Source organism: Macrobrachium nipponense, chromosome 8 (genome assembly GCF_015104395.2).
Source record: "Macrobrachium nipponense isolate FS-2020 chromosome 8, ASM1510439v2, whole genome shotgun sequence".
In the NCBI taxonomy this organism is placed as follows: domain Eukaryota; kingdom Metazoa; phylum Arthropoda; class Malacostraca; order Decapoda; family Palaemonidae; genus Macrobrachium; species Macrobrachium nipponense.
Genome location: NC_087203.1, coordinates 98,672,502 through 98,700,478, shown reverse-complemented (window position 1 = coordinate 98,700,478; position 27,977 = coordinate 98,672,502). Strand labels below are relative to the sequence as shown.

The 27,977-nt window shown below is 38.0% G+C and overlaps 2 protein-coding genes across 8 annotated transcripts in view; one reads left to right on the top strand and one right to left on the bottom strand.

Annotated features, from left to right (window-relative positions):
* The window catches only part of LOC135222927 (protein ST7 homolog), a 77,349-nt gene extending 71,966 nt beyond the window's left edge, over positions 1-5,383 (top strand). For all 7 annotated transcript variants that reach the window (XM_064261368.1, XM_064261369.1, XM_064261370.1 and 4 more), the window contains one exon: positions 1,468-5,383. The gene's annotated coding sequence lies outside the window, so the exon portion shown is untranslated. The remainder of the gene's footprint in view (positions 1-1,467) is intronic.
* Positions 5,384-15,126: 9,743 nt separating this feature from the next.
* Positions 15,127-23,711, bottom strand: LOC135223157 (neuronal pentraxin-2-like). Its single transcript, XM_064261662.1, has 3 exons — positions 23,691-23,711; positions 22,040-22,127; positions 15,127-15,452 (listed from the first exon to the last, which is right to left on the bottom strand). Exons 1-3 carry the CDS (start codon positions 23,709-23,711, stop codon positions 15,127-15,129), a joined length of 435 nt encoding a protein of 144 aa, XP_064117732.1.
* Positions 23,712-27,977: the final 4,266 nt, after the last annotated feature.

The following is a 27,977-nucleotide window of genomic DNA, read 5'->3' as shown; positions in this document are numbered from 1 at the left end:
GGGGGATGCGCACCAGAACCCCACCCCCCGAATAGCTAGAATCCATGAATACTTAGAACCCCTATAAAAACACTTAAAACTTCCTATTTTGTTAGTTCAAACTCTGAAAAACCCACTAAAAATGGTTTATGAAAAACCCACTAAAAATGCTTAAACCAGTTTTTAGTTTTATCACCAGAAAGTGCAGTTAATCATGAAATTGATATGAAAATTCAGTAACTTGCAGATATTTTTCATAGAAAAATACAGCGAATAATGAGTATTTAAGGTCCATGGAAAAATCTGTGAGTCCAGAGTCTGTGAACAGTTGGGGGTCGACTGTATGTTTGTAGGGGTATTGTAACTTATCCCAGACTTCTGCCCTATTATTAACAGGCAGTTATAGGTCAGTTACTGAAGCTCAGTAAAAATGTGCAAGCTTCCCCAAAAGGGATACACAGTTTGCAGCATTTTATCAGTTCCGTAAGGAAATTATGCATAACATAAAAAAATGTCCCAGCCACAGAACAGCAATATATATAGGGGACATGATGATTCCAAAAAGGAATTAAAGTCAGTCTAGTCCCCGGTTATCGGCAATCCGGTTGTATAGCGCCATAAATCAGAAATTTATGGCACCACAGAGGGCCAAGTTTCGGTGTTATGGTGCCGTAACATACCTAACAGAAGCACCATTAACCAAAACTGGGTGCCATAAGTACCATAAATCGCTGAGTTTTGGTTAATGTCGGTTTTCGCTTATCAGCACCCCGCTGTGAACAGCTATGGATAGACCATGGAAGGGTAATCCTTGAAGAAACTCAACAGCGGCTACCAAAAATAGGTTTTTCCTCCATCAAAACCTTTTTCCATTAATGATTGCAGAAACTCCTCTATCTCTCCTAGAGGCTATAGTGCTCTTGAGGATCATTATGGCAAATTACACAAGCTAATATTTATACTAAGAAAATATGCATAGTGAAGCAAGTTTCTAAATGTCATTTACATTAAAATTATAGGAGAATCAGATATTTGAAATATAAATGTTTTTTTTTTCTTCGTCACTACATTGAGAGCATAGTAGCATTAGTCAGTTAATGTATTTCATTAGGAATATGTAATTTACATAAGAAGTTAAACTCTCATCTTTCCCCACCTTGGGTAACACTCAGTTCAATAGGGTATTTATTGCAGTTTTGAGTTGTATATTTTCTGTCCAAATGTGAAACAAAGCTTTCTAGAATAGATGAGATCTTGTTAGTGCAATACATTAGATTTTTTTTTTTATTCTGAAACTGGAAGATTTGTTAAATCTCTTGAAATGATTATGTTTAGGAGTATGGCATACAGGTATAAAAGTAAACGATCAGAATAGAGGCAACAAAATCTTTTTATTGCTCTAGTACTTCATGAAAAAATAGTGTTTACTCACAGTTACATTACATGAAGGGAATCTAGTTCATCATTAATATATTACTTTCTTTCCAGAGCTGTATTCTTTGCTGGGAACAAAGCCTCTCTTCAAGACTTCACAATGTCCACTTCTTAGTTTGCGTGTTTTCTTTCTTTATGTATATTGAATAGACTAAAGTATAAACTTGGGCTCAGGATACTTATCTTGTCACGTTGGTGTTGTGATCTAGGTTACAGAGCCATTATGAGTACTTAAAAACTATAATGGGTATTTTAAAAAGTACATGGTAGTTGCACCTGAATAAAATTTCAAAGTAAGGTTTTTAAAGCCCAGTATTTGTGGAGGTGTAAAAATGGTATGGAATTACTTACAGTGCATCTTGAAATTATGATTTTCCCTCTTTATGATACCTACTTGAAATTTAAAATATGTATATAATTTTTTTAACAAATCTAAGAACACTGTTCAAGTGAAGTACAAATACTACAGTTTACTTTTGCTATGATATCAGGTTTAAGGTGTTGGAACAATAGCTGAATTGATGCAAAGTGGATGAAACAGTATTTGTGTAGTGTGCATGTTATTTGGAAATGATATTAAGAAGAATAGGTTTCTTAATGTTCATATTTGCCCATCTTTCAAAACACGATATTGTCAAGTTAACTTGGAACTTGTTCATGGTCTGAGTCAAAGAGGAATACCCTCTTAACAAGTTATCCTGGAGAATTTTAGTCACGAAAGGAATGATTTATATGGTTAGAGGTTACAGGCATTTTGTATTCAGTAAACTTAGATGCATGGATGTTTCATGAAGCTATTGCCCAGTCAGACAGATGACCAGTCAAAAACCAGTTACAGACACTGGAACCATGATGAACTGTAAGCGCCTCAGTGGCGTTGTTGGTTTGGTGTTTGCTTCTCACCTTGGTGGTCGCTGGTTCGATTCTCGGCCATTCCATTGAGGAGTGAGAGATGTGTATTTCTGGTGATAAAAATTAACTCTCGACGTGGTTCGGAAGTCACGTAAAGCCGTTGGTCCTGTTGCTGAATAACCACTGGTTCCATGCAATGTAAAAACACCATACAAAAAAACAAACATGATGAGCTGTATATGTCTCATATATATAAGCAATCTACATACTTTTGAAAACCGCTGAAAGCAGCTTTTTTGGTTGGGAGATGTAGACTTGATAGATAAAACCTTACCACTCACCACTGATAATGTTTTTGAACCAGCTAAAGCTGAATTATACCAGATGTGGTTTTTCATCCTGTGCTGAGTAGAGGTATGAGTAATATTCAGTTTTAATCAGTGTTCCCGTTTTATCAATGAACAAAACTTTCTTAGTATGTAATGCAAGACTTTTCCAGACAACAGGAGATAAAGAACATTACTGGGCAGGTGTACATAGCTTTAATGCACAGTGAATTGAGACAAATGTTCAGCAGTTTTTGATAACAGCTAGGACAGACCTTAATTCTCCCTTAACTGCAGGGGTTTAAAAAGGCATAAGAACTGGTCAAGCAGTGAGGAGATTTGTTAGGATATGGACAACAAACCAGGAAAGAAAGCCACATCATAGTTAAGTACATCCAGTTGGAGAGAATCCTCAGTTCTGCTGAGTTTTATATTATGAGATTATCTTGAAGAAGATGGGTAATATCAAGAACTAGAAAATATTTGTCAGGCCAGTGACCAACCAGATTTGAGTCAGTATTCTCTGTGGCAGGCAAGATGGAGAAATTAGTTCACAGTAGCAACCTGCTGTCAACCTTTCATGACAGTTAATGGTGTAGAGAACTGCATATGCTTAAACTATTCTTTTTTAGATAAAGAAAAATAATTTAAGACATGAATAGTAACATCCAACAACAACAATACAGGATCTTCAATGAGGACTTATCATACTGTTGCCTGACCACTTTGATTCCATAGATAAGTGGATGACTGACTAATTGTAGCGTCCTCTTTCAGCAGTTGTAGCTATCCTCGTTAAGACACTAGTTGTGCAAACAGACAGCTTTAACCTGTTTTTCAGTATTTTTGACAGGAATGCTAATATCCATTCCAATCCTGGACTAGGTCAACTGATTTCCACATCTTGGACTATTTATAGAAGTATATATGAAGGTATGGGCTTGTTTTTTATTTTGTCAGGCACTCATACAGCATTTTAGCTAGCACACTCCCCAAAAGCTTGCATCACTTGGGGGTTGAATGAATTTAGTTTATATCAGCAAGTATCAGAAGTTGCCATTGTTTTTGCTGGCATGTTGGTTTGACCAACTCCCCACATGGCTCACACTCATATGACAGCCTTTTGTCAGCAGTTCCATTGCATTATGATTTTTAAGATTTCACATCTGACATTTATGCAATGATCAGGCAAAGGGTGTTTTTGGAGAAAGGAGTGTAGATTTTTGTGTGGAAGCAGTCAGTATAGATTTCTTTCCAAAGGTGAACTTGCTACCCAAGTATGGTGGATGTTTTTTCACTTGTCTGACCTTCAAAGTCTTCACCAGTTGAATGATGTCAAAGTTCATTAGAAATTTCACCAAGACATGCAGCCATATCCTAGAAGTCACATTCCAAGTAACATCCCCTTCCATACGCCTTTTATTTCAAGGTTTATGGGAGAGACTTAATTGGAAGCGTCTCACCACCACAGCCACAACTCCCTACCTTTTCCAGATTATGATTAAGGCTTGTAGAACATCACAGACAACAAATACCAGGAACACCATTTTTAAGGTAACACAAAAGATACGTAATGTTAGCTAACTGTTAAAATTGTTGAAAATGAGAAAGTTATGCGAGAAAAACAATAGGAGGAATATTAGTCTGTTTTTTGTTCCTATGCATTTTCATTTGATTACTTTTTCGTTTTGCTTGGATGTAAGATGTATGACCCATTGCTTCAGCAGCAATGGAAACTTCCTAATATGTAAACAAAAACAACTTAGCACAAAATCTGAGGAATTACTGTATCATTGTTAAAACTAGTTATGAAAACAGTAATGTATATTAATGCTTCCAAAGTTAATAGACAAATAAATTGAAAAAATTTCCATAAAGGTTAATGTAATTTTGCTGTCAAAACTAACGCAGGAGGTTTTGTGTAAGCATAAAGAAATGTAATATGTAATGTGATGTGTTTAAGTCTCAAGTCAAATTTCATTAACACTTGCAAAATATGTGATGTCTGTAAAATCTGATCTGCATTTAATCATTATCCACAAAATTTGTTGTTGTGTCTGAAATTCAGTCTCAATTTATTGTCAGAGAACTTTAGGAAATAAATGATAATTTTTGGGACATTTAAATTTATGTAAGCTGTGACAGTTCGTTGGCTAAAGATTAAATATAATAGTGTGAAAGCTGGATAATTCATTTTGTTTTATTCACGTGCATTTATGTAATAGCTAATATTATGCCTGTAGTATTCCACTGCTTGCTGCACCTCCCTGAAAGAATTCACAAAACATACTGATATTATATGCACATTATAGTATTAAAAGATGTCGCTGGGTATTTGGAAAATAAAATTTATATTTGTTGGATACAATTGCTTGTGCTGTTAGGTCTACACATGTACTGTTACAATGTAAGCTTAAAGTGATATGATTATGCTTCAAAGATTATCCTAATTATGACTACTTGTAAAAGTAATAATTAGCTTAAGTTTTAACTCCAGCATCTGGTATGTATGAATAGAGGGGATATGCCAAGAGTAGTGAAGTGTATTTTTCTATAATTTTGAATATCATATGAAATTCTGTGATGTCAATATTTCTGTTTATATTTTTTATATATTTTTTTTCTAGATCTCGTACCTGTTCTCAGTAATTTGGAGACATTCAATGTCCATTAACCCTTTCTTTTTGGAGTCTCGAGATCTGAATTTCAAAAGTAAAAAAGCTCTCTGTGACACTTGTACGTCTTGTACAATATATAGGACAAATTATTTCATAAATTTAGTTTTGCATCAATTTTTGGTTTTTTTATCAATTCCTATATTGTTTTTGAGTACTTTCAATTATAGATTACAGTATTACATTGAACACTTATATGATAACCAACAAAATTTTTCAATAAATGCAAACATAAATCTTATTAGTAAGACATTGTAATATCTACAATTATCAGTAAATAGTAAAACTCAAAGCCTGTGTAAGGTCTACTGCTCTAAAGATGTAGCATGGAGGGGTAGGGGTCACGAGACAGACTTCTCTGACCTGGTAAAATGAGTTTACTACACTAAAGATAGCATGGAGGGGTAGGAGTCACAAGACAGACTTCTTTGACCTGGTAAAAATGACAAATTTTTAACCAATTTGTATTTTTCATAACTAACAAACCTGAGGTCTTAACATTAGGATAATACTAGCGTCAAGCTGGAAACCAATAGAATTAATAACAAACTTGTGAGATCCAGGGACTATTGGCATCTATACCAGGTCACAGGGTATTGTAGATCCCAGAATGCCCTTGGCATCCCGTGACCCATGAGTTGTTTATAAGTAGTTAGTGAGATCCTGTTATCTAAAGTGTAAATTACAAGGGGCTGGTTTAGATCATTGCTGAAATTCTTGGAAGACGTTTGGTTCGCTTGGATTTTAAAATTAAGAAGATGTTAGAACATGTCCCTGACATAAATAAATTGATGTCCAGGTTATGACATATAAACAGTGCAAAAATAAATTTGTAAAGACCTGCCCAACAGCTGGATAGGCATTCAGGACAGTTCATGTAGGTGCTGCATAGATTTCAACTTGATAAAATGCAATGTACCTACAAATGACAGCACAGTATGATGATATTACCTTGTTTACTATTTCGAAATAAAAACAATAACATTTTTTTAGCCTTAGGAAAGAAAATTCTGCATTCAATCACTAACAGAAAAAAATATACTCCATCCTAAGAAAGTTATGATTCAAAATTCATAGATACATTGCAATATTTTTATATATATCCCCCCAAAAATATTGAACAAAATTACACAAATACAATAAAAGATTCTCAGTTTTAAAATGAAAGTAAATTCCAGAGGAAATTAACTACTGGTACAAGGCAATCTTAGTACTGGAAACTTAAAAACTAGAAATCAAACATTTCAAGGAAATGCACTAATTTATTTATTTAGTGATGGATGAGAACTGCACATTACTGCCGTTCATAAAAAAATACAATGAAGGTAGAAATATTGAGATTTAATACAACTTTACAAAGTTAATGTTCTTCAAAGAGTACTTTCACACATACCTAAGCTTTAAAGATACTGTAATTAGTTTTTAATACAATCCCATCAATAACCTTTTGTCCACATTTGTGATTCTGAGACTTGGTTTTTCAGCCTTTTGTATGTGATAGAAGTGTGGTGTCTTTCACTGTGTCACATGGAACTACAAATATGTATCACTTGCTTCATATTTCATGTAGTTTAGAAATGATGCAAATGTCGTGGGTTGGAAAGAGAGAACTCAATATATGAATGACAAGTTTGTAAAATACAAGTGTTGTCTTATCAGGAGATCCCCCGAACTCTTCCTTGGACTATCTAGAGATGAAGCAATAGAAGGACTAGGAGTAAAATCTTACCGAGACGACGACGTAGTGAAAGGCAATTCTGGTGAAGGTGAGAAAGAACAGGAAAAGAATGGCAGCATTCAATGCCATTGGCGGCACAAAGCCTTCCAATGATGGAACAGCTGATTTCCTTTTATCTCTCTCTTCCCACCAAAACACTAAAATTGCTTGTATCTCTTCCTACCACAATGCTCCCATTGCTCGTATCTCTTCTTCCCACCAAAATGCTTCCATTGCTTGTATCTCTTCTTCCTACCAAAACTAGAGAGGATAGATAATGAAAACAAGGGTTGTTACTTAACCCAACCAGCCCGAGAAGAGCCGTTGTTATGCTCAGAGGTCTGGATAAACTAATCCTTTATAATAATAATAAGTTACCTATCCCAGGCCATTTCTCCTGAGGCCTAGCCTTCTCGGGTGATTTATGGGTTTGCATCTTGAATGCAAATGCATATGAAAAAACATACAGATATTCACACATATATGACAGAAAAAAACAAAAAACCATAATGCTTAGGCGAAAAATGAACAAGGAGTGCGTGAAAAAACTGGCTTCTATAAGCTAGAAAGGGCAGACCTCATCTTGTGTGAAGATGGTTTGAGATATAACTGATGTTCACGGCGTATGCGAAGGGGAGAGGTGTCAGGCTCTGCCTGCTCTCTCTCTCCCAATTTGCTAACTCACTCATGCCACCAACCTTGTTCTTTTGTTAAGTTCCAGCTTGCGCTTTGAGATTTTACCCTTATGTAGACGGTTTTTTTAGCGTATGAACAAACATTTTTCTTTAATTCTTCACTTGATAAACGCCAACCATGAAACTGGAACATCTGGAGGGTGTCATCAAACTTGAAGTATTGTCACTTAAGAAGCTTCTTTGGTTTAAAAGATCCATGTATCAACCCTGCAACTAAAAGGGAGCTATGATGATAACTTTATGTTTTTGGATGCTTGTAATTTGGCCAACACCTACCTGAGTAGCAATGCTTTCTTCTCAGCTGGACTGAACAGTGATCTAGAACAGATCCATCAACGCTGTCTCAGACGCCAAGGGGCCTTACTAATCTCCAAATTCAGTGACCACTATGACAGTAAGGTCTGTTTCCATAGCTGAGGCTGACTGCTATTACACTGCTTTCCTGGAGAGAAATCTGGAACTTTCAAGTAATTTTGCCTCTGCTTATATGAAAATGTTTGCTGTCTGCTGTTTTGTGTAACTCCAACTTCTTAAGGAAGCCAACAATGTATGATATCAAAAGTCCTGATGCTTTATGAGCCAGTGCATATGCTACTTAACCATGAATTGATTCATCCCTGACCATCAATATTTACAGAAGAGGGACTAAGGGAACTAATGCCAGTGGGTGACTGGTATCTCATAAGTGCTAATGGCACTCTGATGTGCCACTGATGCCAAAATTCACATAAATACTTAAACAGTAGTTACCAGGATGTCTAAACAAACAAAACATTTAATCAATGATGGATGGACTGTGAAAGTATGTACACATATCCTCAAGGTCTAGAACCAAGTCGTCCTAGTTCCAGTTGGCTTACATACTGCATTGTGTCTTCTCCATCTTGAAGTGAGTTTGCCAAGTCAAGTTACTGGATGTCATTATCCTGTTACCTTCAATAACAAACCAGACAATTGTAGAACCCAGGCAATCTGTCTTGCACCTCCTCAATCCCCAGATTATACCATTAACCACATCTTGCTGTCGAAGGCCTAAAACTTCTCATTCACTGCTCTAAATATCTACGTCTACTGGCTGCAACCAGAGTGGGAAAGTTGCTTTCAAAAAAGAAGTACGTAACTGACCCTGACGTCTTAAAATTCATGACTGCCAGTACCTGCTGTTAAAATCTCTACTTTTCTGGAGACAAGCCTCTACTGGGTCAAGAACCATTAATTTGGGAAAATTGTCCGTAGCTTCTTCAAATAATTACTAAGGAACTTTGCTGAAGGTCATCTACTTTTCCTTGCCAGACAGATCAACTGCATCCTGTAGGTTGAGTTAATTACCTAGATGTCGAGCTAGTAGTAGAGGACTCAGATGCAGATGAAGTGGGCTTTTCCATTTCTGCACCATGAAGTTATAGGCTCTGCCAAGTTAAGACTGCAATGCAGAATATTATTTCCCATGAATTTGTAAATTCTCTATGTTGCACGACATGATATTATCCCACTGCCAAGAGATAAAAAAAAATGATAATCTGCAATCAGAGATCTATTTCATGTACCATCTATTATAGTATCACAGCTGGGCATCAGAAAATTATTTTATGCATCACCCTTGCCAACTCTCCTTCCCATTACCAAGCCATGAAATGAGCTACAGAGCTTATACATTCTTACCTCCGGGCCTACCTAATCCTTCCTAAATTTAGTGAATGTTCTCTATGCTATCCCAGGGCCAGTATATCTCCAATCTATATACAAGTTCATGATATTGTAAGTGCATTTTTTGTATCTAAACAGTACTATACATAGAATGCGTTTAAGATATGGCACCTTCTGAGTCCTCTACTGCGACCTTCATCTCTCTGCAGTGAAGGGGTGTAGCTAATTAACACATACCCTACTTCCTTTTTATATCATGAATCTATGTCTAACAGTCTCCAATAAAGAGTAAGATCAGCAAGGGTTAGAAATTACTGTGGCAGCACTATTGATCGTGTTCACAGCCTGTGGATAATACAGGGCCCTTAGTGGTCCTCTCTAAGACATTCAGGCAGGTCTACGTGTTGTTTGAAGCAAAGGCATTTTGGTATCCAGAAGATAAATCTGGCACCCAATGTTTTATGCTTTGGAGGATGACTGATAATTTCAAAACCTAATTGGAATTCCAAGACCCACTTTCTTTTGAAATACCTGATATGCATTAAAGTTTTAAATCTTACTCTCAAGTAAATTCATTTAATATGACTCGAATTATGTAATATAAAAGAAAAACCCCCATAGAGGAGTAGTGCCATCAGTGAACCTCATGCAGTGCACTGTAGGTATTACTAAAAGTTCTTAGGATTCATTCTTTTTACAAGACCTTTGTTTATATTCTCTTTCTTCCATCATACTTTCCACCCTCTCCTAACAACTGATTCCTAGTGCAACTGCTTTGAGGTTTTCCTCCTGTTGCACCTTTCAAACCTTATTACTGTCAATTTCTATTTCAGTGCTGAATGACCTCATTAGGTCCCAGAGCTTGGCCTTTGGCCTAAATTCTATATTCTATTCTATAAGATAACAACTCACCTGAAGTAATGGTAAACTATAAGTAGTAGGCTACCTGGATTTGGAGATATTTCCTGAACATAATTGGTGAATGAATCTTGAAATGATTATTTGTATTGCTACATGTTTCCGGACAGCTTTTTCTACGTCCAAAAGTACCACAGTAACTGGAAACATCCAATGTTCAGATGAAATTAACAAAGGTGTATATGGAATTAAAGGTAATCAAAATATAGCTAAAATATCATTTACAGTCGTTATCAATTCAAAAAGAAAATTGTACCACCTCGATTAGTTTACAGAGTATATGTATGAAAACATTAAAATTATGCAACTGTCATTCTAATCTTTTCATATTTTAATTTTCCAGTTTCCTAAAAATATCAGCTTCCACTTACAACTCAAGATTATTATTGCATACTCAATTTGTCATTATGAAATCTGCCTCTGAGCTCGCAATGCAGCACAACTATTCCCTGTCCAGAATGAGCATAGACCAGTAGATTATATTAAATAAAATAACCACCGATGGTAAGATGAAGCCACGAACGATGGAGAGAAAGATGCATGCACGTGGAGTTCTCAGTTTAGGTTGCTTTGTATTAGGTTTCTTACAGAGGGGATGAACAACAATTGTCGTGTCCCTCATCCTCAAACATTCAACTATGACATGAATCATTGTCGTGGAGAATAAGAGGAAAATACATCAATCATTTTAACATAAGCAGTCACTGGCAAGGAATCTGAAGTGTTGTTAAACAGCGTGTACAGCACCAACAGAGTTGTCAAGCTAACAGCTAACCGAACCTTGTAAAAGAAAATATGTTTAGAATTGTTATTTACTTAAATATGCAAAGTTGGTTGTTTTTCATCATTGTTCTGTTCTAAGAAAACAAGTATGACATTCAGGAAGCTAGCAATGTGAACTATTAAATATTTTTTTTTAGAAATATGAATGAAAAACCCATTTCCCTATTTTGAAATACATATTTCTTGATTACCTATTTTAAACATTATCTTAAAAATTTGATGAGTCCTGTCTTACTTTAGGCAATTTCTTCATCTCAAAAACATGTGATACTGAATATTATAACTTTATATGTTCTGTCAAGTAATGGCAGCTTAGCTTTTAAAGTGTCATTAAGGACTCTTGCCATAAAAGCCCAGAATGATAAACATTAGAAAACTAATCAATCTTGAATTCTGGCAGCCTTATGAAATATCAGCACATGAAAGCATGGAAACTATAAGTGTGGGTTACATAGCTTGTCTCCCTAGCATGAAGTTTGCAATATAAATTACTTGACAAGTACTACTCGTAGCTACCATTCCTCCAAAATCATAAAGTTAATATTCATTCTTGGTAAAAGCAGAAAAATGATGCAGAAACTCTTATTCCTCTGCAATCTAAATCCTTCACATAACCCAGATCACCATAAAGCAAATATGGGTAGAATGCTTTGTTAAGACTGCATAACTTTCAAAGAATTAAAAAAAATGTTTTCATGAACTACACTATTGAGTTCACAACCCCAAAAACATCTTCGTATCCGGTGCTATGATGACTGAGTATTTTGTTTACTTTTTATGATGACATTACACTAATGAATTCCTACGCCAACGCCAGCTATAGTATCAATATCTACACAACAAATAATAGCAATTGAATATCTTCAATCACCACTAGATAATCACTGAGACTGTTGCTTGTTCTAATAATCTAAATTATACAACTTTCCAAACTGTACTTACATCTAGTGTTGCGAAATCTATGAATAGTGTGGAAATCCTATTATTTGCAGCATTGATGTTGGAAGATAGACGTTCAAGACTATGACTGTCCATCGTCTGCGTAGTTCCAACTGAACCTGGGGAAAAATATAATGTCATTATAACTGGAACAGCTGGCAATTTGAATTGCTATTAAGTGGGCACTGATAGCAAGAATTTTCTCTAATTTCTAATAAGAAGTTATATTCAATTTTGTAGTTTATCGATGATAAAATCAAAATCCCTCTTTCTATTGTATACACTGCAGAAAGCATGCAGTATGAAAGTTAAGCATAGAGTATCTTTTGATCTTTTGGTAACACAAATGAACAATGATTTAAGTTTTGCCCATTTGCTTGTAAATCTGAAGTCAAAACAAGTAAAAAAAAAAAAAAATGTTTGTAAAGGGTTAGGAGGAAAGTCAGCATGTGAAACACCCACTTGCTGAGGTGACAAGCCATTTTGCGTTGTACGTACAGCCATTCAGTACCTTAGTGCAAAATTAAATTCTGCTACCCAAACGAATCTCTGAAAAATGTTATTAACACAAAGGGATCATGCATTGTGGAGGTAAAAGCAGACATCAGACACTAAAATCATATTGTACCAGGCTGAATGGAAATAATCAGCTGAAAATTTTTATTAAAAAGAGTATATACATACTAAATATGAAATCAAGACAAAACATCAAACACCAACTGGCATGAAGGCATTCCACTATGTTTTAGCCAAACAAAGCAGCATCATATCCAATGAACCTCAAAATGTTAACCTTTAAAGTAATGTAGCTCTCTTTCATTCCTGTTTCAGTCACAAGAATTTTTAAAGTACCCAAGAAATACTCTGGCAGGTTTCTTGTGTCATTATAATGGACAGAGACCATGTTTTTACCAAAAGTGACCAAGTTCGTTCGCACAGACACCAGTTGAAGCAAGATGGAGCATTTTTGAACATCAAACGGATAGTAGAATACGTCGAAGTGGCAGATAAAATGACCACTGCAAAGACAGATACCTTTTAGGTACATAGTTTTCATTTCAATTTAGTAAAAATAGCATATTACAATATCCCTCTAAAACCTTATTATGCTACACACAATGCAAAACACCAGAATGAACTTTTCTACTTAATGTGAAAGTATATTACTTGGAATATCAAGCTTTTCAAATTTCCAATGAAACAAGGGAATTTTAATGTACAGCATACAACATTCTGATACTACAATAAATTCTCAATACTGAGCGCCAATATACATAATAATATTTTTTTTTATACAATGTGGAAGGAGTTTTCCAAGAAACTGGCCCAGACCCCCTGACTATTTTGGGACTTGTTTACTTGATCAAGTCACACTATCTTACATACATAGAAAGACAGTGTGACTGCACTTTTATAATACATACCTGTGACGGTTTATCTGTATCAAACTGACCGACTCCCCGCTGTATATATAATCTGTCAGTAAAAAGAAAAAATTCATGACAAGAGAGGTAATAGCAGAATCTGCATGTTAATAAACTTCAAAATGAACACTTTATTACATGTAGTGTTTTTTAAGCAGTTGGGTCAAGTACAAAGAGAAGAAAAAAAATTGGATGTCTTTGTTATGTAGCATATGGAAGTACTTCATAGCCATACATGAAATTTATCCTAAGACAAGTTTGATCTTGCTATGTACGGGAAAACTGTTAATTTTTTCCACAACAGCTGTAGACAATATACTTAACCCATAAACTATTCCAATAAATGGATTTCGAAGTATGTCTCTTAAAATTAAAAATATAGTATCTGTGTTTAATGACTGATACTACTATGGATTTCTACTGTATTTATATGCAGCACATTACTATAATTACTATTACTTTTTTGACCTTTCATCAACTTACTCATCATGACATCATTGAAATTTTGCTCCAGTGGAGGGGCAAATTTTTTCACCCTAATTTCTTCTTCCAACATTTCCGTCTTTCCATTATATGCATTTGGAAATTTGACAGCAGGTGTCCAGATGCGTGATATCTCTTCACCAGATAACTTTTTAGCATCCGATATATCTGCCAGATTGACATACCTCAAATGGGAGTCTCTCCACATGATCTCAATGGTTATTTCAAGGATGATTGTTTGCTGAAGGCTACTTATCTCGACAAATCTTAAAATGTGGATAGCAGCACTGAGATGGAGGGCTTCTCCATTTGTTTCGTTGTCAGGCTGACGCTCGACTCTGTATCCAGAAGGCAGGGTGACTAAAGTGCAGTTATGTTCATCAGAAAAGTCAGAGCAGTCGTCATTGCCATTGCAACGTTTTTCTTTTGGGATACAATCACCATTGGAGCAGCTGAACTGAGAGTTATCGCAGACTGTGAGGCTTAATAATATAAATGAACCAGAGTTGTGTTTGCACATGGATCTTTCTGGCTTCCAACGTTTGTGTCCTATTGGATAGAAGTCCTCAGAATGCGATGGAAGAATAGCAACCGTTTCATTAAGTGTTGTGTCAAACATTTGCCATTCCCTTTCAGAGGTTTTAAAGATCATGTGCCCGTAGTAACCATGTATCAGGGGCTTACCTCCTTTATATCCAAGGACTTCATAGAAGGTCTCCGCTTCATTTGCAAAGCAAAAACCTCTCAACCGAAGAGGAGTCGCACGACTGACTTCGCAGGGAACACACGCTTCCCACTTTATTTTACATGAGGTATCAACCCATAAACCACTGGGAAGGAACATCAATACGCAGTTCTCTCCATCACCACCATTAGGCTCAGATAATTCAAAAGGAGGATCATTGACAATGGTGTTATCAGTAAGTTTGTGCCATTCTCCTTCAGATTGTTCATCAGTGATGCCAATCCAAAGATGGTAATTTGATTTACATTCTTTAATAAATTTCTCTGATTTATTGTATAAAATATTGTTTTCTGCATGATTTACAGGACTGTAAACATGGTAGCCAACTCTTCGACAAGTGAGCTTCGACTCCTCCATGTCACGAGTTTCTGGAAATATGACATATTCTACGTCTTGTTTACACAGTTCTTTTATATCCACTTCTTCAACAGTTGCCCCAAATACTTCTACATCTTCTCGATCAAGAAAAAATACACCCCCTAGGATAAGTTGCTGGCAAGCAGCCTGCTTTAGATCTCGCCTTCAGTGATTACCTTCTTCCAGATGTTGAACTGAGAAAAGTACCCTCTGAAACACTGGTCAACTGCATATCCACCAGCAGGTATATCTTGCTCTTGTCCAAAAGTAATAATTCCATTAAAAGCAATGGTTTTATCGCTAACAACTTTGCCAGTTGCTTTCTTCTCTCCTTTGACATATCCTTTATAAAATCCCTCCTCAAAAATGTGACAGTAATGAGTCCACTCATTTAGCCAAACAGGGCTGGTGAAGTTTGTGATGAAACCAAACTGCCTCACGCCATTATAGTAAAATCCATGTTGCATTCCTCTTCGATCTGAAAATACACACATTGTCAAGACGTTTTTAAATAGAAATTTCTGTGCAGTCGACAAGTTTTTAAGACTGCCATTTTCTGCTTTTCTGATTTAACTATTTATACACTACAATGCACTGCAGTCAACAATGACAAAAGTTTCAAAAATAAGAGTACTACACTGTAATTAATGTGTGCACAAGTACTTACACAAATGCAAGTACTTACACAAATGTGACGACACTGCCAAAGAAACGTGAGTCTCGTATTGTGCTAATGTAGTGGGCCTTGCCCAATACCGTATACTGAAGGTTGTGTACTGCCTAGTCTCATCCTGTCAGTATAATTAAAGTAATCATTACAACTTCTTGATTTACTAAGGTAAATCATTCCCCTGGGACATGTAAGTAAAAAAGTTAATGCATTTCATGTTCAAATTACAAAGATACTTATCTCCCTGAGTATTCAAAGTACCGTTTTTCCTTAGTTTTGGTAATGCTGAAACTGTTTATTAATATTTTTGATTGATATTTAAGCGTTGGTGTTCTCAAAGTAATGTTACTGGCACGGTTTTTATTTACCTTTGAAGGTTTCCTTCCTGTGCTTACTAAATAAATTTTGAAACAAACAGCAGCGATCTATTCAAAAGCTTCACTTTTTTCAGAATAGAGATAACTGACATTATCAGGCCATGTACATAAAATAGATAGGCTACTCGTATTATCTTGGATAATGAGTAATTAAAAACTTAATTTCAATAATAATAACCATTAATTATTATGCAAATAAGGAAATCTTGTAACTGTAAAAAGCAACGGACATAACCACATTCCTTCATACAAAAGGATGAAAAGCCTTTAATAATTCCTCTCTATTTTTCTTTGATCATTAACGCAAGTGACAATAAGGATAAAGATTATTGTTCTAAAGACTTACGACTAATGATTTCTTATTGTTGGTGGTACTACTGAAATGTTAACGATTTGTGTTCTGAACTAAGAAACACAATTATACCAACTCTTTTCAAAAGGGGAGAATTTGTTGTCTTTGTCAAAACAATGTTCCGAATCACGATAACCATTGATTGTGCATCGACGATGTCAAGTATTTTGTTGATGTGAAGAGGCATCATTAGTTTACAATATACTGATGGTATCTTCACATAACACAAATGCCATAAAACAATGCATCTCATTATCAATGAAAATGATTAACAATCTGATCTTGAATGATAATTTTCACATGTAATGTAAAGACTACATAGGTAAAGATCATGAGATCACTCTCCACACTATATATATTTAAGAGATTGAGAGAAATTTATAAAGTTGTTGAGACATTTTTGGTTTCTTTTTCTGCTTAACAGACATATATTAAAACTAAAACAAAATAAGTATCAATGGCATGTGTAAAGCTATGCAGGTGTGATGTGAGGGGTCATTTTCCTTGTGGTTGTATTTTTATGCCACAAACATTACGTGGTGTTTAGAATAATTACAATCCATTTATTATCATCATCCTGACATGTCTGAGAAAACTTGCGTTTTCTTACCGGGGGAATTCTTTGAGAGAGATTATACCGAATTACAATTACCACGTCTATTGTCGGGACTGCCCAGTTATCAGTCTGCATTCCAAACACCTTCACGGTTTCTCCGATTCCTGGTGGCATTCAAGGACTCCACATTAAGGCACAAAAGCAAAATCTGGCAATGAAGAAAGTTAAGTATTAGGAAATATTCAAGTCGGATGAAGCAGTTAAAATGGCAGTTGAATTTAAGATGTACTTTTTCGTAAGCGTTAACTCAGGCATTAACAACCATAATTCACAACAATAAATGCAGCATGCGCAAAAGAAACAGCCATGACGTCACAGAAGACAAGAACTGCAAGGTATACATAAAGAGTCACCATAATGGAAATAATTTTCAAATATGCAGCAAAGGGCAAACTGGATTAAAACTGAAGATGAACGAAAGTAATCGAAAAACGGGATTAAACGAGAATTTAAAAACTACTCAATATGCACGCAAACAAAAATAGGCGTCAAACAAGGAGCTATCAGCTACAGGATGTGTGGAGCCCAGAACAGGCAACGGTTAAACGAGATTTATAATTCCGAAACATATGAAACAAACAGAAGAAAGATTGTGCATATACAAGGGTGCCGGAGAAGGCAATTAGGACAATTATGAATTATGAATGATGATATGTAAGGTTAGCGCCCAGAAGCTCGGCAGTAAAAAGAATTATATTAACCATATCAGCACAAGTACGTGTCAAGCAAAATTTCAAATTAAATCTAGCAAATGTTCAGCATGAAAGGAGGAAGTGTTATTCAACACTCACATGACCATGACCTCATCAGCAATTAAGTTTATGTGATGAGAGAGAGAGACAAGCAATATCAGAAGCAAAGCAGGAATATAACGAATTCTGTAAATTAGCACAAGTAAGAATGATGAAGGAATTAAGAACCATATGAGTAACCCTAAAAAGAGCTAAATATCTATTGAGATCAGCGCTAACAAAAAATGAGATGTTAGACCAAAAACACGACTAACTCTAGTTGTAATGAAACAGACAAGAAGAATTAAGACAGGTGTAGTATTACTCCATGAAGAACTGAAAACATGATAAAACGCAACAATACACAAAGGAATGGATACTCCGTAACTAGGACTAGAATGAATTAAGCAAGAAACTACAGAGGGCTCCAAGCGCGAATTGCGTAAATATGTAAACAATTCTGCAGCCCCGTCGTCCTCTGTACTTCGATTAACTCAGTACAATACGCATCTATACAGTTTCTCGTTGTGGATTTTGTGACAGACGTTGAGGTCATTATGTAACCACAAAGACTATCAGTTTACACACAGTTTAAAAATGAAGCACCCTGCATGTTATGAAGCGGGATAAGGCAAGTACAGGAAGGAATCAAAAGATCAGTTCTATATTAGGCGGCACTCAAGACAAGTCCAGGAATGGGTCAGATGAATGTAGGAATTCTTTTTTGATGACAAAAAGTTCTGAATTTGCCCATTTACGTTATCACGAAGCTTCAAGACCAAGACTTAAGAAAAGAAATAACTATACAAATCATTTGTAACTTGCCTGCAGAGTTTCAGTCCAAGTTATAAAACTGCAATAACATGAACGTAACGAAGTCTTTACAGATGTGAAAATAAAATCTATATTCCTGAGGAATATACAGGAATTGAGTTACGTGTCACTGTTGTTCAAATTTACGTTGACGGTAAAACACAATTCTACCATCTGTACATTTCTCATTCTATATAATCTGGACGATGGCGGAACATGACTTATGATTTCGGTGTAAGATTATAAACCAGATAAGGATTGAAAACTAAACTTGGTTGACATATGCACCAGAAGGTTTGATGTACATGGAAGACAAGAGAATTTAGGAATCAGGATGGCCGTTCAAATTCAGATGGTATGACCAACTTTCCAATGGAGCCTGGGACTCTGACCATATAGACAATATCTTCCATAAGGCAATGATGAAGCAGATTAAGACAGTTGACAGAACCGTCAGCTTAGAAGTGACCCCGGCATCATCTAAGGGCATATCTCCCACTATATATTTCGCCAGTATAACTTCTTTCATTCACTACTTGATAAGGGTGGGAGTCAGTCCACCGAGATATAGTCCTTAGCTTTAAACCAGAGTGTTTTAATGGGCCTTTTATACTTTGGATGTATCCTGTTTTAACGGAAGAATTTATTTACACACACACACACACACATCAGGTCACGCGAGGATTATCTATGCCACCCTTGAGCCTCATAGTAAGAAACGTTAATTATAGCTACGCACGCCAGTTCAGGGAATGCGCAATTGCCTAATTTTTTTTTCAAAACTAACTCTACAGAGGAGTGCCTATGTATTCCCAAAAAGCGCACAAGAGAAAGGATAATTAGAAGCATATAAATCACTAAGCAACGCAGCGAAGCCACTGGTCTCAACTGATAAGTTTATGCAAGTGTGAAGATTGAAGAGACGTCATAAAGGCTATTTTTATCATAAATGACTGCAACCCGCCAATCTAATTTCGCGAAAAGAGGCCATGTAAATATCAAATTGCCTGAAAGAACATAAATATCCTCTCGCCCCAAATGCATAATCGCCCAGTGTGTGTTCGTTTTATTTGCAGAGCCAGTTCGCCCCAAATGTTTTTACTGTTTCGTTTCAATTACACAAAAAAGACCAACGATGATTACTGGATACATTTTTACAACAATAATGATTATATATATATATGTATATATGTGTGTGTGTAAATACATTCTTCTGTTAAAACAGGATACATCTAAAGTATAAAAGGCTTTAAACACTCTGGTTTAAAGCTAAGGACTATATTTCCGTGGACTGACTCCCACCCTTATCAAGTAGTGAATGAAAGAAGTTACACAGGCGAAACATATAGTGGGAGATATGACCTTAGATCAGGGGTGTTAAACTCAAATCATTTCCAGGGCTTATGGTCTCGAGGGCCATCAAAGATTTCTTATAGCTCATTTATTAAGATTTGCAATAAAAGATCCTTATTGCCAGCAATTATAATATGATAAATTAATTAATTATTGTCATATGAATGAAAGGTAAAACTTATTATATCTCGTTTTAACAGTTTAGTAACTTTAGTTAAATTTTCCTCAGTTCTAACAGTTATAGTAGCTCGAGTTGAAAAATCTCTTGGCACCTCGCGGGCCACTTAAGACCATCCCGCGGGCCATGAGTTTTACACTCCTGCCTTAGATGATACCTGGGGTCACTTCTAATCTGACGGTTCTGTCAACTGTCTTAATCTGCTTCATCGTTGCCTTATGGAAGATATTGTCTATATGGTCAGAGTCCCAGGCTCCATTGGAAAGGTTGGTTATACCATCTGACATTTGTATCAAATTCGGGATGAGTTCCAATCCATGGTATGGGTCACGTTATTTATATGATGGGAAAATGTCGAACTATGTTTGTCCATATCTGAATGAGCGCTTATGATGAGTTAATCTTTCAGAGAGACATTTTCCAGTGAATCCATCGTATGACTTATCACAATCCCTACAGGAGTCTACGAAATCCCCTGTAGGGATGGTGATAAGTGCCACAGTGTCACCTTTAATCATTATTGAAGGCTCAGCGATGAAGACCGCCATATGCAAGGCAATTAAATATAAAATGCAGATTTATATTTAACTGCCACAATTAAAATATGTATCATACTTCAAACCACCTCCATCAATAAGTGCATCATAAAATTATTCTTGTAGTAGATAAAGTCAGAGAACGTTAAGCAGACAGTGAATATAGAGGAAAGGTCATGATGTTGTGTTCAAAGCTCCAGTTCATTCTGGAAGCCTTTGTCACTTAAAGCAACATTACACATTCCGGAAGCCTTTGTCATTCAAAGCAACGCAAGACATTCTGGAAGCCTTTATCACTCAAAGCAACATTACACATTCTGGAACCCTTTGTGAAGCTTTAAAAATAATAAAATTTGACATCTGCGTATATAAGTGCTTTATTGTTACGTTTGTTAGTATTTGAATTTTTTAAAAAATTCATTCTATTTTCATTATAATTTCCAAATTTTCCAAAATACAAGTCTTGTTTCAGCACTAACACCCTTATAAATTTATATATAAATAAAAATACAATGAAAAAAAAAAAGTTTTGAGGCAACCAGACCACAGAGCTACGAGACCGCTTCCAGAATATTTAATTTGAGATTCGGATACCCAAATTCAAATTAGAAGCCAAGTTTAAAACAACAAAACCATTTTTTGTTTATTAATGATAATATAAAAACACAATGTAGATATTGTATGCTCATTCGACTTTATCATTATGATGTCGAAGCGTGGAATAACAAAACAAGCAGCGAAGAAGATATATGGCAAAAAAAAAAATCAATTAATTAACTAATAAATAAATAAAAAGGAGGAATTGCAGTCTACGTGTGACGAAAACCTCGTTTATCCCAATCTTAAACAAGAAATTGAGAATAGGTAGGTTCAGAAGGTGTAAGGGTGGATACAAAACGGAAGAAAGATAATATGAATGGAGCTACAGTAAAAGGAATGAAAGGGGTTGCAGCTAGGAACCAAAGAGACGCTGCAAAAAAAAAAGTTTAGTAATGCCTACAGTGTACCCTGTGAGGTGCAATGACGGCACTACCCCCCTACGGGGAGTACACTGCTAAAGCAAAATTAATCAAACAAGGCCCTTATGCAGTAGTTAACATAAAAATTTTATATGACAAATATTTGACTGGCCGGGCCATTTCAAGAACAGTCACTGCATGTAAATAAACGCCACAAGTGACGTGTCCTGAGGCATGATATTTATGATGTCAACAGCGCCAAACCAAACCCTGAGACTTTCCCTTTAATTACTTTCAGGAAATACTCTTAGTGTGAGGCGTTATTTACAACTATCATAAATGAACCTTCTGGAGAATTCAGGTGTGTGTGTGTGTACGTGTGTGTGTGTGCGTGTGTGTGTGTATGTACACAGACTAAAGCATGAAACATTAAGGGTACATACCTAGAGACTAATGGCAAGGCGCCATCACCAGTCTTACCTTTGTTAACTAATAAAGATACAAAAAGGCAAAGGTTGTATAACGTAGCCTTCATTTCTGTTTGGTCTTCATGGGCAGCTGGATACCTCTGTAATAGAAAAACACCGACAGATAATGTACCTTACTCTCCCTCAGTAACTCTTCATACATAATAGGGGAAAAGTATTTCATTTACGCTATTCATAATAATAATAATAATAATAATAATAATAATAATAATAATATAATAATAATAATAATAATAATAAAGGTAAAACTTTATTTCGCTTAAGTTATTTATATTGGAAAAGAAAACCCGTAATTCATACTTATGTTAATAATAAGAATAATAATAATAATAATAATAATTAATAATTAATAATAATAATAATAATGATAACCAATAAGCAACATCAATACAAATCCTGATTTCTATGTAGCCGTTTTCTCATAGGAATGCGACCAGTCTCAACCGGGAAAGGACAAAAGAAAATCGACTTTTAAAATGAACCTAATTTGGAATTCGAGAGACAATGCAGTGCCTTGGTGGTAATTAAACTAGGTGCAAAAGTTTTTGATATAATAAACAAAATAATTAATAACATTTCTATTCCAAGAGCTGGAAGTGATAGGGATTATTTTGAACAACTAAATCATTCTTATAATAGAAAAAATCTAATTGAGGTGCAACTGCAAGACAAATTTTTAACTAATTGAGGTACAATTGCAAGACAAACTGGAAAACTAAATAAAAAATAAAAAGAGATACTGATATCCCAAAGCCAGTGGTTACCAACCGTGATCTCAAGCGTATGTGTTATATATGCTAACGCACGACTACGTATTATTACGTACACCAGAAAAAAAAACCATGTCTTTACATTTCTTATTCATGCAGGAGGAAGATCTATGTTGCTAATGAATTGTTTATAAATTGTAGCAGAGCACCCTTAAATCACCACTGCCAAAGGCGTCAGGACGTCTGTATCACTTACTGAAGATTTTTATATGAAACTTTTCTTTGGTAGTGCGAATACGCCCGAGTAATTTTCATGAGTATCTGACGCAAATTATCTTAAACGAAATCCAAATGTTTCCATTACATTTGCCTTCATCCTACCCTAACATAGGCATGTTTATTTTTTCCCGGTAAAACACCTTTTCATAATATAGATGCTATTCTAAAATGGTCTTGATAATCCTACATTCAACATTACTGACACACAGAAGTCAACAGCTAAAGTGTGAATGTGTCAGTTATCACTTCGTTTTTTGGGAGTCACCCTTTTGTCAGAGAAATTGGGTCTGTTAAAAAAACACGCGCACGCACACAAAGTGTAATATATGTATATATATATATATATATAAGATATATATATATATATATAATAATATATATATATAGATATACACACATACATACATACACGTCCTTACTTGTATGACATACCAATAACTAACTTAGAGCTGTGAAGCCAGTCTGAACTACCACTGAAGTGACAGGCGGAACAGTGAGATGGCGCCTTCCTGCCTTTTCGATGCAGACTGAACGGAAGAAGCCGAAGGAAGTACTGCCAGGCAACGGAGGTTACTGACTTACGTAAAATAGGGGCAAAAGAAAAGTATTTATCTGATTAACGCTATTCACCTCGAATGATGAAAATGACTATACCTGTGTTTGTTTCTGCGTCATAATTGACATGTAAAAAGGCTTTCAAAATAAATTCCATAAGAAGTTTGAACTATTTACGATAAGACCGTTTCCATTTGAAAGATTAAGCTGACGTTACTATATAAAAATCAACAGCAGGTCGATTCGGATAATTCAACTAATTGGCAAAAGTTACATGTAGGACAAACACATTAGAAAATGAAAGGGTCACTTAACTGATATACAAGACATTCGCTGAGTATAAAATTCCAAAGAGCGCTCTACTATTTCAATTCTTTCAAATACTGAAGTATTCGATCAATAAGAGGTAACTTGAACAGACGCACTACAACGAGGACAATGAAAAGATATTATATAGAAGATCCAAGTTTTCACTCAGCGTAATATAAAGAAAAATTAGAAGTTACAAATTTTGTTTAATATCAAATTCACTCCACTTCGGAATAACATATAGTATACACCGAAAGTGAAATTATAAGTGATACTATGGCCTAACCATTCGGTGGTTCAAATTCCCCTTTGTGGCAGATCGCTTATCATGTAGAAAATCCCCTTTGGTGTGTGTCACTCCGGGGTTGAGTGAATGTGATATCAAACGACATATTTAGTCTACTTTAGGCCTGGAGTAAAAGTAAAAATCAAACCACTGTGCCCCGTCATACCAACGGTGAATCGAGCTAGTGGTTTGTCAGCTATGGGGATGGTTGTGGGTCGGGAGGGGGGTGGGGTTATTGACATGGTACAAGACGGAATGGGGATTTTATCATCATACTAAAATGACTTGACGGAAGATGAACCCCTGTATATTAAACGGGATGTATAGCAGGGTTCATGGTGGCTTCAGTGTTTCCTTTACCCTTAAACCTCACTAACGCATTAAAAAAAAAAACACAGAAGATAAATCTGTGCCTTTTAAATAAGTAGACCTGACTGTTTCTATATGACTGTAATTCTGCTTCCTGAAAGACCCGCGACTCACCCATGAGCTGAGACGAAGTGTCATGTATCGTCGAGAAAAATTATTATTACGAGATCATTCCATTTTTCAGTTTTTGTTTGCAGGGCATGACAATGTAGCTATATCAACTGGTATATGAGTCCTTCACACAATTTTCATAGCAGCATGACAAAAGCCATGCATCTGTTTACTCCTTTCCTTACCAAATATTTCATGAAATTCTTCTCCATGTCTTCTCGGCTGTCATAAAGGAGCGGCACTTTTATACAGTCTTTAAATATGCAACAAATCCATTAAGGACCATGAAACTAAAGGTGGTCCTGTGGCCATTTCTGTATCCAGGAAATGGGGGAATAATGCACATCGACGTTTATTACTGATTTATTATTGTAATAAATCACCTGTTAAAATGACCTACTAAAAATGTTTATGTTAAATATGTATCACACAATAAAACGACATTGTATCATAATACCTACTGTCACAGGTTCATTTTCCATCTTGACAAATGAGCTTCATTTTTTCTTATTGTGCACGAAGGAACATAATGAGTAAGGAGGCACTAAATGACAAAGGGTTGGACAACACAAAGATAAGAAAACCCGCTACATGGACCTATTGAGTAGACCTTTATCTCTCATTGGTTAAATCTTAAGTAACACAAATCAATGTAATTCGATTGTTGAGTAATAAACTCAAGATGAATAATTCTATACATATTTATTTAAGTTTACCATTTATTTATATTACATTGTCTGTGTTTTGCCGCTAGCGCCTCTGTTGGTAAAATTTAAAACTCCAGTTGTTGTTCCGTGAAGAGGAAGTAAGCAATAAAATGGCGTTGTAGCCTGTGAAGTTATTATCGACTTTCTACTCTCGCATCCTCCCATATATTGCCCATTTTTTCCGCCGTCATGCTACCTTCGTCTCAACATCGATCAAGAGCCAACCATTTAAAAGATAAAAAATGAGCATCTCATAAAGGTGTTTGAATGCCTACAATAAAATCACCGAAAATATTTATATAGGGTCATGACATTAAAATATACCATAGGATACCATACAACACCAGATGTTTGCACATGTTAGGGTATATCCCCTGCTTAAAAGTTTCAAGATTACGAGTCCTAAACAGACGAAAAAGCTAATAAAGTTGAGAAATTCAATAACCGTGGATGGTTATCTTATCAATTTTCGGTATTAAAGAATCAAATGACCGAGGAACATTCTACCTTAATCTGTAAAGCTCTACATGAGCTTGGCAATCCACTCCCCAAACACTCCTTCCTAAAAGTTACATTCCTGTATCTCCCAAAATATAATAAACTGTTGCCAGTCAGGAAGCCCGCCTTCATTCACATTTTCGTAAAAATCCATGAACAATATATTTTACGTATCTTGCTAACAATTTAAACAAGCTAAAAATCTAAACGGGCCTGCTTGGGAGACTTTCTGGCCCGCCTGCCTGCCAGCACCGGGCCTGCTTGGCAGGCCTTCTGGCCCACCCGCCTGACCGCACTGGGCCTGTTTGGCAGACCTTCTGGCCTGCCTGCCTGCCCGCACCGGGCTGGCTTGGCAACCTTCTGGCCCACCCACTTGCCTGCAACGGGCCTGCTTGGCAGACCTTCTGGCCCGCTCGCCTGCCCACACCGGGCCTGCTGCTTGGCAGACCTTCGGCTGGCCCGCTCGCCTGCCCACACCGGGCCTGCTTGGCGGACCTTCCGGCCCGCTCGCTTGCCCCACCGGGCCCTGCTTGGCAGACCTTCTGGCCCGCCTGCCTGCCCACACCGGGCCTGCTTGGCAGACCTTCTGGCCCGCCCGCCTGCCTGCACCGGGCCTGCTTGGCAGGCGTTGTGGCCCAACCGCCTGCCCACACCGGGCCGGCTTGGCAGACTTTCTGGCCCGCCCGCCTGCCTGCACCGGGCCTGCTTGGCAGGCGTTGTGGCCCAACCGCCTGCCCACACCGGGCCGGCTTGGCAGACCTTCTGGCCCGCCCGCCTGCCTGCACCGGGCCTGCTTGGCAGGCGTTGTGGCCCAACCGCCTGCCCACACCGGGCCGGCTTGGCAGACCTTCTGGCCCGCCCGCCTGCCTGCACCGGGCCTGCTTGGCAGAACTTCTGGCCCGCCCGCCTGCCCTCACCGGGCCAGCTTGGCAGACCTTCTGGCCTGCCTGCCTGCCTACACCGGGCCTGCTTGGCAGACTTTCTACCCCGCCAGCCTGCCCGCACCGGGCTTGCTTGGCAGACATTGTGGCCCGCCCGTCTGCCCACGCCGGGCCTGCTTGGCAGATCTTCTGAACCGCCCTCCTGCCCGCACCAGGCCTGCTTGGCAGACCTTCTGGCCCGCCTGCCTGCCCGCACCAGGCCTGCTTGGCAGTCCTTCTGGCCAGCCCGCCTGCCCGCGCCGGGCCTGCTTGGCAGACCTTCTGGCCCGCCATCCTGCCCACACCAGGACTGCTTGGCAGTCCTTCTGGCCCGCCTGCCTGCCCGCACCGGGCCGGCTTGGCAGATCTTCTGGCCCGCACACCTGCCCGCACCAGGTCTGCTTGGCAGACCTGGTCCGCCCGCCTGCCCGCACTGGGCCTGCTTGGCTGACCTTCTGTCCTGCACACCTAGGCTTGGCAAACCATCTGGCCCACCCGCCAGCCCACACGCGTCATAGCAGACCTTCGTCCCGCGCCCGCCTGCACGCACCGGGACGGCTTGGCAGACCTTCTGGCCCGCCCGCCTGCCCGCACTGGACCGGCTAGGCAGACCTTCTGGCCCGCCGTCTGCCCGCACCGGGCCTGCTTGGCAGACCTTCTGGCCCGCCCGCCTGCCCGCACCGGGCCTGCTTGGCAAACCTTCTGGCCCGCCTGCCTGCCCGCACCAGGCCTGCTTGGTAGACCTTCTGGCCCGCCCAGCCTGCCTGCACCGGGCCTGCGTTTGGGAGAACTTCGGCCCGCCCGCCTGCCCGCACCGGGCCTGCTTGGCAAACCTCCTGGCCCGCCCGCCTGCCCGCACCAGGCCTGCTTGGTAGACCTTCTGGCCCGCCGGCCTGCCTGCACTGTGCCTGCTTTGGCAGACCTTCTGGCCTGCCCGCACGAGGCTGCTTGGCAGACATTCTGGCCCGCCCGCCTGCCTGCACCGGGCATGCTTGGCAGACCTTCTGGCCCGCCCGCCTGCCTGCACCGGGCCTGCTTGGCAGACCTTCTGGCCAGCCTATGCACCGGCCTGCTTTGGCAGACCTTCTGGCCCGCCCGCCTGCCTGCACCGGGCCTGCTTGGCAAACCTCCTGGCCCGCCGAACTGCCCGTATACCAGGCCTGCTTGGTAGACCCTTCTGGCCTGC

Bases quoted from the DNA above. Each gene is read 5' to 3' on its own strand.
- LOC135223157 (XM_064261662.1), bottom strand. From the start codon at position 23,711: ATGACGCAGAAACAAACACAG. The intron at 22,128-23,690 runs GTATAGTCATTT...TTTCTATTACAG, and splicing joins TGACGCAGAAACAAACACAG to AGGTATCCAGCTGCCCATGA. The intron at 15,453-22,039 runs GTAAGACTGGTG...GTGTATTTTCAG, and splicing joins ATCTTTATTAGTTAACAAAG to ATCGAAGAGGAATGCAACAT.